We start from the raw sequence: 14210 nt of genomic DNA on the forward strand, positions 1-14210 counted from the left end.
CTGAAAATGGAACTACCCTATGATCCAGTAATTCCACTCCTAGGTATCTATCCGGAGAAACCCAAAACTCTAATTCAAAAATCTTTATGCACTCCTATGTTTATGGCAGCACTATACACAATAGCCAAGACATGGAAACAACCAAAATGCCCATCGGTAGATGACTGGATTAAGAAGCTGTGGTACATTTATACAATGGAGTATTACGCAGCCATAAAGAAGAAAGAAATCTTATCATTTGCAACAACATGGATGGATCTAGAGAACATTATATTAAGTGAAATAAATCAGAAAGAGAAAGACAAGTACCATATGATCTCACTTATATGCGGAATCTAAAGAAAAGAATATGTGAATGAACTGATCAGAGACAGTTTTGAGGATACAAAGAAATAATCGAGAGTTGTTAGATGGGCGGGGGGGGGGGGGGTTGGCGATAAGGGGAAAGGTGAAGGGATTAGGAAGCAGCTGGTAACCACAAGATGGCCTCAGGGTTTTTAGAAAATTAATTTGGGGAACTTATTAAATAATGTTGTAAAGATTTTGTTTGGTATCCAATGGACATGCATCCTATTTGGGAGACTACCTCAGAGATACTGTGGATGCCTGATCATGGCATTGTACACCAGAAGCTAAACATTAATGAATGCCTACTATAATTTTATATGTATAATGTGATGGCTTGGTGTGAAGTCGGAGGCATAATGGATGGGGGGAGGGGGGTTCACAGTGTGAGGGATATAAATGATGAACGTCTAAGTATTACCTTGTCTTGTACACCTGAAACTAATAAATTAAAAAAAATAAAATAAATAAAATAAAATAAAATTATATACCTTTACTTTTCCAAAATATATTTTCAAAGGCATCAATTTATGGTCAGCAATTAAATTCATTTATAAATTGAAGGCATTTATTTTTAATTACTTGAATATTTTTACTGAATGATTCACAAACTACTTTCTTCTACATAAAGGTTCTATATCCAAAATAAAATAAAATAAAATAAAAATAAAATTTGATAAATCAGAAATATGTTTATTAAATTAAAATTTTACTGACTGTTGCAAAAAAAAAGTTACATCATCATGTCAGTAAATGTAGAAAAAGCATTTGAGAAAATCCAACATCAAATTTTGATAAAAGACACTCAATAAAGTAGTTTTAGAAGGAACTTATCTCAAAATGATAAAGGCTATACAGGTTTTGCACTCCAAATTCACCCTTTTGCTAATCAATTTCATCCTTTTGCATATCAAATTTTTCCACAAAAATGTTTTGTTAATCTTTGTAATAAAAATAAATCCAATGTTAAGTTATTGTTAAAATTAAACATTTTATTGCATTATTTAATAATAAACATAAAATACTTATATTTAACATCAGAAATACTTATTTACTTAAAGCTAAATTTATAACGGTTTTCCTGCCACTGCTTGTGGTAATTTCATATACATATTTATAAAATAATTATGACAATCTGTAGGAGTAATCATTGCAACAGAATGATAATACCATCTACTAAATGTTCATGGTTTGATGGATCAGCTAAAATATTTCTTGTGCAGAACTTAAGTTTTGAAAAAAGAAGGCACTATCAAAACTTAATACATCAGCTCTTGTGACAGTGCCAACAGTTAGAGGACGAAACGTTTCTCTAATTGCAGCAATAAACCTTCAGGGAACAATGTGGCATGAAGTAATTGCACATTCTATGGTTACTTTAAATGATTTTTATGCAAATTTCTACAGAGATTATTGCAGAAATTGGATGAAAATTATCTGGAGAAAGTGTAGTTTGTTTTAGACAATGTAAGCCTTCACAAAACCCAGGAAGTAGGTGATCTTGTTGCTCAGACAAGACACACTTTATTATTTCTACCACCATGCTCTCCAATGATGAACCCCATTGAAGAAGTGTTTTCAAAAATTAAGTTCTGTGCAAGAAATGTTTTGGCTGATCCATCAAACCATGAACATTTAGTAGATGTTATTATCATTCCATTCCAACTACTATTCCTACAGATTGTCATAATTATTTTATGAATATGTATATGAAATTACCACGAGCAGTGGCAAGATAACCATTATATATAAATGAAGCTATAAGTAAATAAGTATTTCTGATGTTAAATATAAGTATTTTATGTTTATTATTAAATAATGCAATAAAATGTTTAATTTTAACAATAACAACATTGAATTTATTTTTATTACAAAGATTAAGAAACCTTTTTTGTGGAAAAATTCGATCATGCAAAAGGATGAACTTGATTTGCAAAAGGGTGAATTTGATTTGCAAAGGGGTGAATTTGCTTTGCAAAAGGATGAATTCGGAGTATACAATCTGTATATGACAAGCCCACAGATAACAACATACTCAATGATTAAAAGCTGAAAGCTTTTCCTCTATTATGAGGAACAAGAGAAGGATACCCATTCTCGCAACTATCATTCAAAATAGTGTTGTAAGTCCTTGTCTCAGCAGGGAAGAAAAAGAAATAAAAGTCATCCAAATTAGAAAGGAAGAAGTAAAACTGTTTTTTTTATTTGCAGATGATACTATATATAGAAAACCCTTTAAAAGTCCATCAAAAAATTCATATAATTAGTAAATTAATTCAATAAAGTATCAGGATACAAAATTAATATACAGAAATCCATTATATTTCTGTACACTAATAAACTATCAGAAGGAGAAATTTAAAAAGAGAATCACATTTACAAGTACATCAAAAAGAGTAAAATACCAAGAAATAAATTTAACCAAGGAGGTGATAGACCTGTATTCTGAGAACTAAGAGAAATTGAATAAAGAAATAAAAAAGGACACAAATAAATAGAAGGAGATATCATGCTTATGGATTAGAAGGATTAATATCATTAAAATGACCATACTACCAAGGCAATCTACTGATTCAATGCAATCTCATTAAAATGCCAATAGCACTCTTGTCAGAACTAGAACAAATAATCCTAAAATTCATATGGAACCACAAAAGACAATAAACAGTCAAAGCAGTCTTGAGGAAGAAGAACAAAGCTGGAAGTATCATGTTCCCTGATTTCAAACTATATTACAGAGCTACAATAATCAAAACAGTATTGGACTGGCACAAAAATGGACACATAGAACAATGGAACAGAATAGAGATCCCAGAAATAAAAATTCACTTATATCTCCAATTAATATACAACAAAGCAGATTAAGAATATACAAGGGAGAAATTATATATAGTATCTTCAAAAAGTGATGGTGGGGAAACTAGACAGATACATGCAAAAATTGAAACTGGATCACTCTTTTCTATCATATAAAAAATAAACTCAAATTGGATTATAACTTGGATTTAAAAATAAACTCAAATTTTAAACCTGAAACAAAAAATCTCTCAGAAGAAAACATAGGTAGTAAATTATTTGACATCAGTCTTAGTAATCTATCTTTTTGGATATGCGCTCTTGAGCCAAGGAACAAAAGCAAAATTAAACAAATGGGACATAATTGAAATAAAAAGCTTCTTTCTCATTTGTTTGTCTTGTTCTTTTGTTGTTTTTGGTTTATAGACAATAGTTTAGTGGTTACCAGAGGGCAAGGGGTGTGGGGGTGGGAGATGAGGGTAAGGGGGATCAAATATATGGTGATGGAAGGAGTACTGACTCTGGGTGGTGAACACACAATGGGATTTATAGATGATGTAATACAGAATTGTACACCTAAAATCTATGTAAATTTACTAACAATTGTCACCCCAATAAATTTAATAATAATAAAAGAAAAAGAAATAAAAAGCTTCTGCACAGGGAAGGAACCCATTAATAAAATGAAAAGAGAACCTATTAAATGGGAGAAGTTGTTTACAAATGCTATATCAGGTAAGGGGTTGATATTCAAAATATATAAGAAACTGATAAACCTTAATAAAAAATAAACAACGTGATCAAAATGTTAGTGGAGGACATGAAGAGACATTTCTCCAAGCAGACATACAGATCACCAACAGACACATGAAATGCTGCTGAACATCACTAATTATCAGAGAAATGCAAATCAAAAGCACAGTGGGATACCACCTCACACTAGTCAAAATAGACATTCTCAAAGTGTCCACAAATAACAAATGTTGCTGAGGAAGTGAAAAAAAGGAAATCCTCAAGTACTGTTGATGGGACTGCAAAATGGTGCAACCACTATGGAAAAGAATATGAAAATTCCTCACAAAATGAAAAATAAAACTGCCATAAGACCCAGTAATTCTACTTCTGGGTATTTATCAAAGAAAACTAAAACACTGATTCAAAAAGATGGAAACAGAGAGATCAAAGATAACAGAGTAGAAAAACCCGGTGCAAGCCTCATCCCATGACCACATTAAAATTACAACTAAATTATAGGACAATCAACCTGGAGAACCATCTGAAGACTAGCTGAACAGAAATTTTATAACTAAGTATATAAAGAAGATGTCACATAGACACTAGTAGGAGGGGCAGAGTTTTGGGCCGGGTGGTTGTTGAGAATCAGGAGGGATATTTCACCCACTGAGTTCCCACCCCAGAGAAAGGAGGGACCCCAGCCCCACACAGGGCTCCCAAGCCCAGAGTGCTTGCGCTGGGAAAAGTATTGGTGCCACAACGTCAAGCTGTAAAAATTCAGTAGGGATTCTGACCATCAAATTAAGATGGAAGGCTGCTGGAAAACCAGATGTCCTCTTAAAGGGCCCATGCACACACTCACTCACTTATAAGCATTTATGAATCAAATATACAAGCACCTAAATATATAAAGCAAATATTGACAGACATAAAGAGAGAGCTCGACAGTAATACAGCCATAGTAGGGGATTTACCCACTGACACCAATGGGCAGATCTTCCAGACTGAAAATCAACAAGGAAACAGCAGCCTTAAATGACACAGACGGATTTAATTGATATTTTTAGAGCATTTCAACCCAAAGCAGCAGAATATACGTTATTTTCAAGTGCACATGGAACATTTTCCAAGATAAACCAGATGTTAGCCACAAAACAAGCCTCAATAAATTTAAGATTGAAATCATATCAAGCCTCTTCTCTGACCACAATGGTATGAAACTTTGTGTAGAAATCAGTTACAAGAAAATACTGAAAAGCACACAAACACGTGGAGGTTAAATCACATGTTACTAAATAATGAATGGGCTACTGCAAGATCAAAGAAGCAATTAAAAGATAAAGTAGGAAAAAGAAAAAAAAAAGATAAAGTAGGGCAAATGAAAATGAAAACACAATGTCCCCAAATGTATTGGGTATAGTGAAAGCAGTCCTAGGAGGGAAATTCATAGAAATACAAGTCTACTTCAAGAAATAAGAAAAATCTCAAAAGTCTAACCTTACACTTAAAGGAACTAGAAAAAGAACAGCAAACAAAGCCCAAAGTGATTAGAAAGAAGGAAATAATAAAGGTCAGAGTGGAAATAAATGAATTAGCCTAGAAAAGAAACACAAAAGATCAATGAAACCAAGAGATGTTTCTTTGAAAAGATAAACAAGAATAATAAACCTTTAGCCAGACTCATCAAGCAAAAAAAGAAAAAAGACCCAAAGTAATAAAATCTGAAATGAAAGAGGAGAAACAATAACTGACACCACAGAAATACAAAGGATTATGAGGAAATATTACACACAATCACATGCCAATAAATTGGACAATCTGGAAAAAATGGATAAATTCTGATAAATATATAATCTTCCAAGACTGAATCAAGAAGAAGCAGAAAATATGAACCAACTTATTTTTTTTAATTTATTGGGGTGACAATTGTTAGTGAAATTACATAGATTTCAGGTGTATAATTCTGTATTACATCATCTGTAAATCCAATTGTGTGTTCACCACCCAGAGTCAGTTCTCCTTCCATCACCATATATTTGATCCCTCTTAACCTCATCTCCCTCCCCCCATCCCCTTTACACTCTGGTAACCACTAAACTATTGTCTGTGTCTATGAGTTTTTGTTTCTCATTTGTTTGTCTTGATTTTGGTTTATATACCACATATCAGTGAAATCATAGGGTTCTCTGCTTTTTTTGTCTGACTTATTTCGCTTAGAATTATACTCTCCAGATGCATCCATGTTGTCACAAATGTTCCTATATCATCTGTTCTTACTGCCGAATAGTATTCCATTTGTACATATACCACAACTTCTTTATCCATTCTTCTATTGAAGGACATTTTGATTGTTTCCATGTCTTGGCCACCATAAACAAAGCTGCAATGAACATTGGAACACACGTGTCTTTATGTATAAATGTTTTCAAATTTTTGGGGTAGATTCCCAGGAGAAGGATTGCTGGGTCATATGGTAATTCTATTCGTAATTTTTTGAGGAACCTCCACACAGCCTTCCATAATGGCTGCACCAGTCTGCATTCCCACCAACAGTGTATGAGGGTTCCTTTTTCTCCACAGCCACTCCAACACTTGTTACTATTTGTCTTGATGATAGCCATTCTGACTGGGGTAAGGTGATATCTCATTGTGGTTTTGATTTGCATTTCTCTGATAATTAGTGATGTTGAGCATTTTTTTCATGTCTATTTGCCATTTGTATGTCCTCTTTGGAGAAATGTCTCTTCAGGTCGTCTGCCCATTTTTCAATTGGGTTGTTTGTTTTTTTGTTGTTGAGCTTCATGGGTTCCTTGTATATTTTGGATGTTAGACTCTTTTCGGAGGCACTGTTTGCAAAAATCTTCTCCTATTCAGTTGGCTGCCTCTTTATTTTGTTGATTGTTTCTTTTGATGTGCAGAAGCTTTTAAGTTTCATATAGTACCATTTGTCTATTTTAGCTTTTACTTCCATTGCCTTTGGAGTCAAATTCATGAAATTCTCTTTGAACCGAAGTTCCATAAGTTTAGTACCTATGTTTTCTTCTATGCAGTTTATTGTGTCATATCTTATGCTTAAGTCTTTGATCCATTTTGAATTAATTTTGGTACATGGTGACAGATAGCAGTCCAGTTTCATTCTTTTGCATGTAGCTATCCAATTCTCCCAGCATCATTTATTGAAGAGGCTGTCTTTCCTCCATTGTATGCTTTAAGCTTCTTTGTCAAAAATTATCTGTCCATATTTATGTGGTGTTATTTCTGGGTTCTCAGCAATCCCTCTCCTGGGTATGTACCCCAAAAATTTGAAAACATATATACATAAAGACACGTGTGCCCCAATGTTCATTCCAGTTTTGTTTATGGTGGCCAAGACATGGAAACAACCAAAATGAACCAACGTATTACTACTAACAAAATTAAATCAGTAGTCAAAAAATTGCCAACGTACAAAAGTCCTGGACTGGATGGCTTCACTCGTGAACTTTCCCAAACACTCAAAGAATTAATACCTATCCTTCTCAAACTATCTCAGATTTTTCAGGAGGAGGGAAATCTCTCAAGTATATTTTACAAGGCCACAATTAACAACTGTAATATATCTCTGGGTTCTCCTTTCCCAAGAGTCTATGTGTGTGGAGGGTTCACTGCCTTATTCTGTGTCTTGCCCTTTGGGTTAATTTAGTGATTATGCATACTGGAAAACAGCACTTGTCCAGGAATCTAGAGAGCTGGACTTTAGTTAGCTTTCTGGCAGAGAACACAATCGCTAAAGCAAGACTATTTGGATTTAGTAAGAAGTATAAGATTCAAATCTTGCCTCTACTATGTAGTGTGAGAACTTGTCAAATCATTTAACCTTTTAGTTTCCTTTTTTGTTAAAAATGGGGGTAATCATAGTATTTACCTCATGTAGTTATTGTAAAGACTGAGTAACTGGTTCATGGTGTAAGAGTTTAGTAGGTATACTTATTATTATTATCATTATATACTTAAAGAGTTACTTTGAACAAAGCCCATCTCTCTAGGCTTCCCCACCTATACAACAAGACTTGAAATGAATAAGTTCTTGAAAGTCTTTCCTGCTCTAATGGTGACAGCCAAATGTTGGGGTAAGGGAAGGTGACGCAGTGGTTATGGGGTTTTCTTGCCAGATTTATTTGAGATTGCCTGCAGTCTCTTTCCTCCTCTTTAATGTATGAGCAGAACCCAGAGGCAAATGTGGAACATGGGTTAGAGGGGAGGTGGGTGTAAATCTGTCTCCTGTGAACACAAAGACATCATGATCAGAGGGGGCATCAAGCCTGATCTGAAAGCTGACCAAAGTGTGTGTTTGTCAGATATCTCAGAATAACAGTACGGTGGCATTAATGCTTTTGCCTTGGACTTCAGTAGGTGAGTGTACGTACTGAATATCTGTGTCCCCCCAAATTCATATGTTGAAATTTAGTTCCCAATGTGATAGTTTTTAGGGGTGAGGATTTTGGAAGGTGAGTAGATTGTGAAGGTGGAGCTCTTGTGAATGGGATTAGTGCCCTTTTATGAAGAGGTCAGAGAGCTAGCTCACTCTTTTTCTGCCATGTTAGGATACAAGTAGAAGTCAGCCATCTGCAACATGGAAGAGGCTCCCTATCAAAATATGACTATGCTGACATCATGATCTTAGACTTCCAGCCTCGAGAACTATGAGAAATAAATTTATATTATTGATAAAGCACCTAATTTATGATATTTTGTTATAGCAGCCCAAACTAAAACAGTGAGTATGTTTGGAAGGGGCTTTGTTAGAAGTTGAAGAAAGATTTATTATTTGTTCTTTTTTAAAAAAAATCTACTTCAAGTAATTTGGTACTGATGAAAGGGGTTGGGCCTGCAGAGAAATTTCATAGGTGTATGTATACTCATGAAGGGAGTAGGGAGAGAAGAAAGGGCCAATGACCTGGGGAACTGATTAAACAAATTATAGTTCTTTGGACATTCATCAATTCCTTTTGTTGCCTTGGAGGTGAGGTCTGAGGTTAAAATAAAGAGAAGACAGAAGATGAAGAAAGACGTTGTAGGCCATTTTAACAGCTTTTGACAAACTTTCCACCACTGCTACTTTGGTCCCAACAATGCTTAGTTGTAGGTATGAATTATTAATCCTACTTTACAGATAAGAAAACTGAGATGTCTAGTCACTTAGCCAAGGTCAACAACTTTCAGTGTTCAGTAAATATGTCTACTTCTCACTTCCATTGTTAGCACTCCATTCTAAGACACCATCATTTCTCACCTGGACTAGAGCAGTAACCCTCTAACTGGTCTTCCTACTTCTGTCTTTACTTCCTTACAGTCTATTTTCCATCGAGTAGCCAGAGTGATGCTTTTAAAATACAAGTCCTATCAACCTCAAAGTTTTAAACCCTCCAATGGCTGCTCATCTTACTCAGGGTAAAATCCTAAAATCACAAAGCCTAAATGATCTCGTCCTTCTATACTCCAAAGATCTCGTCTCATGTGACACCCGTTCCTACTCTCTCTTTTCAAGATGTGTCTGTAGCACTACAATAATACCCAGCACAAAACAGGTGTGCAATAAATATTTGCTGAAATAAATGAGTGAATCAATGAATGAATGAATGTGTGTCATGTGCCGAAAACAGTGCTGGGAGCCAGTCTCTGACTGAGCACCTTTTATACTAGAGGGCCTATAAGTGGCAGCCAGGAAAACACAGTATAATCCCTTCCTTTAGAGAACCCACATTCTGGGTGTGAAAAAAGGCCCTCTGCCAGCCTAGGAAAACAATGAGCAGCACTTACAGAGCAGTATTAAAAACTAGAATGAAAACAGATTATTACAATCTAATCTTTAAATTCCTTAAACACAGGGACTGTATCTTATTTCTTTTTGCACCCCCAGCTTCTGGCATATAATAGGAGTTAAATATATGAATAGTTTTACATAAACAGTTTTGAAGCCTTCTCTTCTCAATACCTATTAATCCCCAATATTAACCTGGGTTAATCTATCTTCTGAGTAGTTTCAAATTCTATTAGAATAATTTGAATAGGTGAGGGCTTTAAATATAATGGATAGAATGTCTGTGAGTATCTGGTAAGATGTGTCTCTCATCATGAAGGAGCACAAGAGCACTCATATCCTGAATACCTTTGGGAGGGAGAAACCATCTCTTAGGTAACATACTTTTTTACTGACACTGTGGATTGTTATCATATATGTGTTTCTGTCCCCTGACTACATAACCCTAAGGACTGTACTAACCCTAAGGCCATGATCCCATGTGGCCAGGAGTGAATTTCCAGGCGTTTCTGGCTCTTGATCGCATCCCAATTCAGCACAGTTGGATAATCAACTTCAATGTCCTGGAGAGAAAAAAGATAAAAGTATTAGTATGCTATTCGGCCCATGGAACCAGGCATCTGAGAGGTTGATGGAGGCTCCCAGAATACAGACTATCCTTCTTCCTTTTAGTAAGCTGAGCACATAACACCCAGCTAAAAATCATTTCCTAGCGTCCCTTGAAGCTAAATGCCACCCGATGACTATTCTGGACATTTGGATATGGGTGGAAGTGATGTGTGTAACTTTAGGGTCATTTATGTTTTTAAAAAATTAAAGGTTATTGGGGTGACAATTGTTAGCAAAGTTACATAGATTTCAGGTGTACAATTCTGTAATATATCATCTGTATATCACATTGTGTGTTCACCACCTGGAGTCACTTCTCGTTCCATCACCATATATTTGATCTCTTTTACCCTCATCTACCACCCCGCTCCCCCCTTACCCTCTGGTAACCACTAAACCATTGTCTGTGTTTATAAGTTTTGTTTCTTTCAGTTGTTTGTCTTGTTCTTTTGTTGTTTTCAGTTTTATATAGCACATATCAGTGAAATCATACAGTTCTTAACATTTTCTGTCTGACTTATTTCACTTAGCATTATAATATCAAGATCCATCCATGTTGTCTCAAATTTCATCTTTTATCATGGCAGAGTAGTATTCCATTGCATATATATACCAAATCTTCTTTATCCGATTATCTATTGAAGGACACTTTTGTTTCCATGTCTTGACCACCGTAAATTAAGCTGCAATGAACATCGGAGCACATATATCTTTTTTTTTAAATTAAATTTATTGGGGTGACAATTGTTAGTAAATTTACATGGATTTGAGGTGTACAATTCTGTATAACATCGTCTATAAATCCCACTGTGTGTTCACCACCCAGAGTCAGTTCTCCTTCCATCACCATATATTTGATCCCCTTTACCCTCATCACCCACCCCCCACCCCCTTGCCCTCTGGTAACCACTAAATTATTGTCTGTGTCTATGAGTTTTTGTTTCTCATTTGTTTGTCTTGTTCTTTTTGGTTTATATACCACATATCAGTGAAATCATAGGGTTCTCTGCTTTTTCTGTCTGACTTATTTCACTTAGCATTATACTCTCAAGATCCATCCATGTTGTCACAAATGCTCCTATATCATCTTTCCTTAACGCTGAATAGTATTCCATTGTGTATATGTACCACAACTTCTTGATCCATTCATCTTTCGAAGGACGTTTTGGTTGTTTCCATGTCTTGGCCACTGTAAACAAAGCTGCAATGAACATTGGCGTACACGTGTCTCTATAGAGAAATGCTTTTATATTTTTGGGGTAGATACCCAGGAGAGCAATTGCTGGGTCGTATGGTAATTCTATTCGTAATTTCTTCAGGAACCTCCACACTGCCTTCCATAGCGGCTTCACCAGTCTGCAGTCCCACCAACAGTGTATGAGAGTTCATTTTTCTCCACAGCCTCTGCAACACTTCTTACTATTTGTTTTGTTGATGAAAGCCATTCTGACTGAGGTGAGGTGATATCTCATTGTGGTTTTCATTTGCATTTCTCTGATGATTAGCGATGTTGAGCATTTTTTCATATGTCTATTTGCCATTTGTATATCCTCTTTGGAGAAATGTCTCTTCAGGTCCTCTGTCCATTTTTCAATTGGGTTGTTTGTTTTTTTGTTGTTCAGTTTCATGTGTTCCTTGTATATTTTGGATATTAGCCCCTTATCAGAGGAACTGTTTGCGAAAATCTTCTCCCATTCAGTTGGTTGCCTCATTATTTGTCAATAGTTTCTTTTGCTGTGCAGAAGCTTTTCAGTTTCATACAATCCCCTTTGTTTATTTTAGTTTTTACTTCCATTGCCTTTGGAGTCAAATTCATAAAATGCTCTTTGAACCCAAGGTCCATAAGTTTAGTACCTATGTTTTCTTCAATGCAGTTTATTGTGTCAGGTCTTATGCTTAAGTCTTTGATCCATTTTGAATTAATTTTGGTACATGGTGACAGATGGCAGTCCAGTTTCATTCTTTTGCACGTAGCTATCCAATTCTGCCAGCACCATTTATTGAAGAGGCTGTCTTCCTCCATGTATGTTTTTAGCTTCTTTGTCAAAAATTATCTGTCCATATTTATGTGGTTTTATTTCTGGGTTCTCAATTCTATTCCATTGGTCTATGTGACTGTTTTTCCACCAATACCAAGCTGTTTTGATTATTGTAGCCCTGTAGTACAAGGAAAAATCAGGGATTGTGATACCTCCAGTATTGTTCTTTTTTTTAAATATTGCTTTGGCTATTCAGGGTCTTTTGTGGTTCCAAACAAATCTGATGGTTTTTTGTTCTATTTCTTTAAAAAATGTCATTGGGATTTTAATGGGGATTGCATTAAATCTGTATATGGCTTTGGGTAATATGGCCATTTTAACTATGTTGATTCTTCCAATCCATGAGCACGGAATGTCTTTCCATTTCTTTGTGTCTTCCTCAATTTCTTTCAAAAATGTCTTATAGTTTTCAGCATATAAATCTTTCACATCCTTGGTTAAGTTTATTCCTAGGTATTTTATTCTTTTTTCTGCAATTGCAAAAGGAATTGTTTTTTTCTATCTCTTTTTCTGAGATTTCATTGTTGGTATATAGGAAAGCAACGGACTTTTGTACGTTGATTTTGTAGCCAGCAACTTTACTGTATTTATTGATTGTTTCTAATAGCTTTTTGGTCGAGTCTTTAGGGTTTTCTATATATAGCATCATGTCATCTGCAAAGAGTGACAATTTAACTTCTTCATTCCCAATTTGGATGCCTTTTATTTCTTTCTCTTGCCTGATAGCTCTGGCGAGGACTTCCAACACTATGTTAAAAAGCAGAGGTGATAGGGGACAACCTTGTCGTGTTCCTGAACGTAGAGCAAAGGGCTTCAGCTTTTCACCATTAATTATGAGATTAGCTGAGGGCTTGTCGTATATGGCCTTTATTATGTTGAGGTATTTTCCTTCTATACCAATTTTAGTAAGTGTTTTAATCATAAATGGATGTTGTATCTTATCAAATGCTTTTTCTGCATCAATTGATAGAATCATATGATTTTTGTCCTTTATTTTGTTTATGTGATGTAACACATTGATGGATTTGAGAATGTTGAACCATCCTTGTGCCCCGGGGATGAACCCCACTTGGCCGTGATGAATAATCTTTTTAATGCATTGTTGTATTCGATTTGCTAGAATTTTGTTTAGGATTTTAGCATCTGTATTCATCAGAGATATAGGTCTGTAGTTTTCTTTTTTTGTGTTGTCCTTACCAGGTTTTGGTATCAGGGTAATGTTGGCCTCATAAAATGAGTTAGGGAGTACTGACTCTTCTTCAATTTTTTGGAAGAGTTTGAGCAGGATTGGTATTAGATCCTCTTTGAAGGTTTGGTAGAATTCACTAGTGAATCCATCTGGTCCCAGACTTTTGATTTTGGGAAGGTTTTTGATGACTGATTCAATTTCGTTACTGGTGATCGGCCTGTTTAGATTTTCCAGTTCTTCATGATTCAGCCTTGGAAGGCTATATGTTTCTAAGAACTTGTCCATTTCTTCTAAGTTACTAAATTTGGTGGCATATAGTCCTTCATAGAATTCTTGGATGATCATTTGTATTTCTGTGGTGTCCGCGATAACTTCCCCTTTTTCATTTCTGATTTTGTTAAATACTGTCTTCTGTGTTTTTATATCACTGAGTGTAGCCAAGGGTTTGTCAATTTTGTTAATCTTTTAAAAAAACAGCTCTTTGTCACATTAATTTTTTCTGCTGTCTTTTTGTTCTCTATTTCATTTAGTTCTGCTCTGATTTTTGTTATTTCCTGTCTTCTGCTGACCTTGGGTTTCTCTTGTTCTTCTTTTTCTAGTTCTTTAAGATGTAACATGAGGTTATTTATTTGGGATTTTTCTTGTTTCTTGAGATAGGCCTGTAATGATAACAATTTCCCTTTTAAAACTGCTTTCT

General features: G+C 35.2%; 1 protein-coding gene across 2 annotated transcripts in view; it reads right to left on the reverse strand.

Moving 5' to 3' along the window:
- The window catches only part of LOC308494672 (vascular endothelial growth factor receptor kdr-like), a 334242-nt gene that overhangs the window by 20750 nt on the left and 299282 nt on the right, over positions 1–14210 (reverse strand). For both annotated transcript variants that reach the window (XM_081042530.1, XM_081042529.1), the window contains one exon: positions 10139–10239. In XM_081042530.1, coding sequence (XP_080898656.1) covers positions 10139–10239 — 101 coding nt within the window. The remainder of the gene's footprint in view (positions 1–10138; positions 10240–14210) is intronic.

This window comes from Rhinolophus hipposideros (genome assembly GCF_964194185.1).
Source record: "Rhinolophus hipposideros genome assembly, chromosome: X".
NCBI lineage: Eukaryota > Metazoa > Chordata > Mammalia > Chiroptera > Rhinolophidae > Rhinolophus > Rhinolophus hipposideros.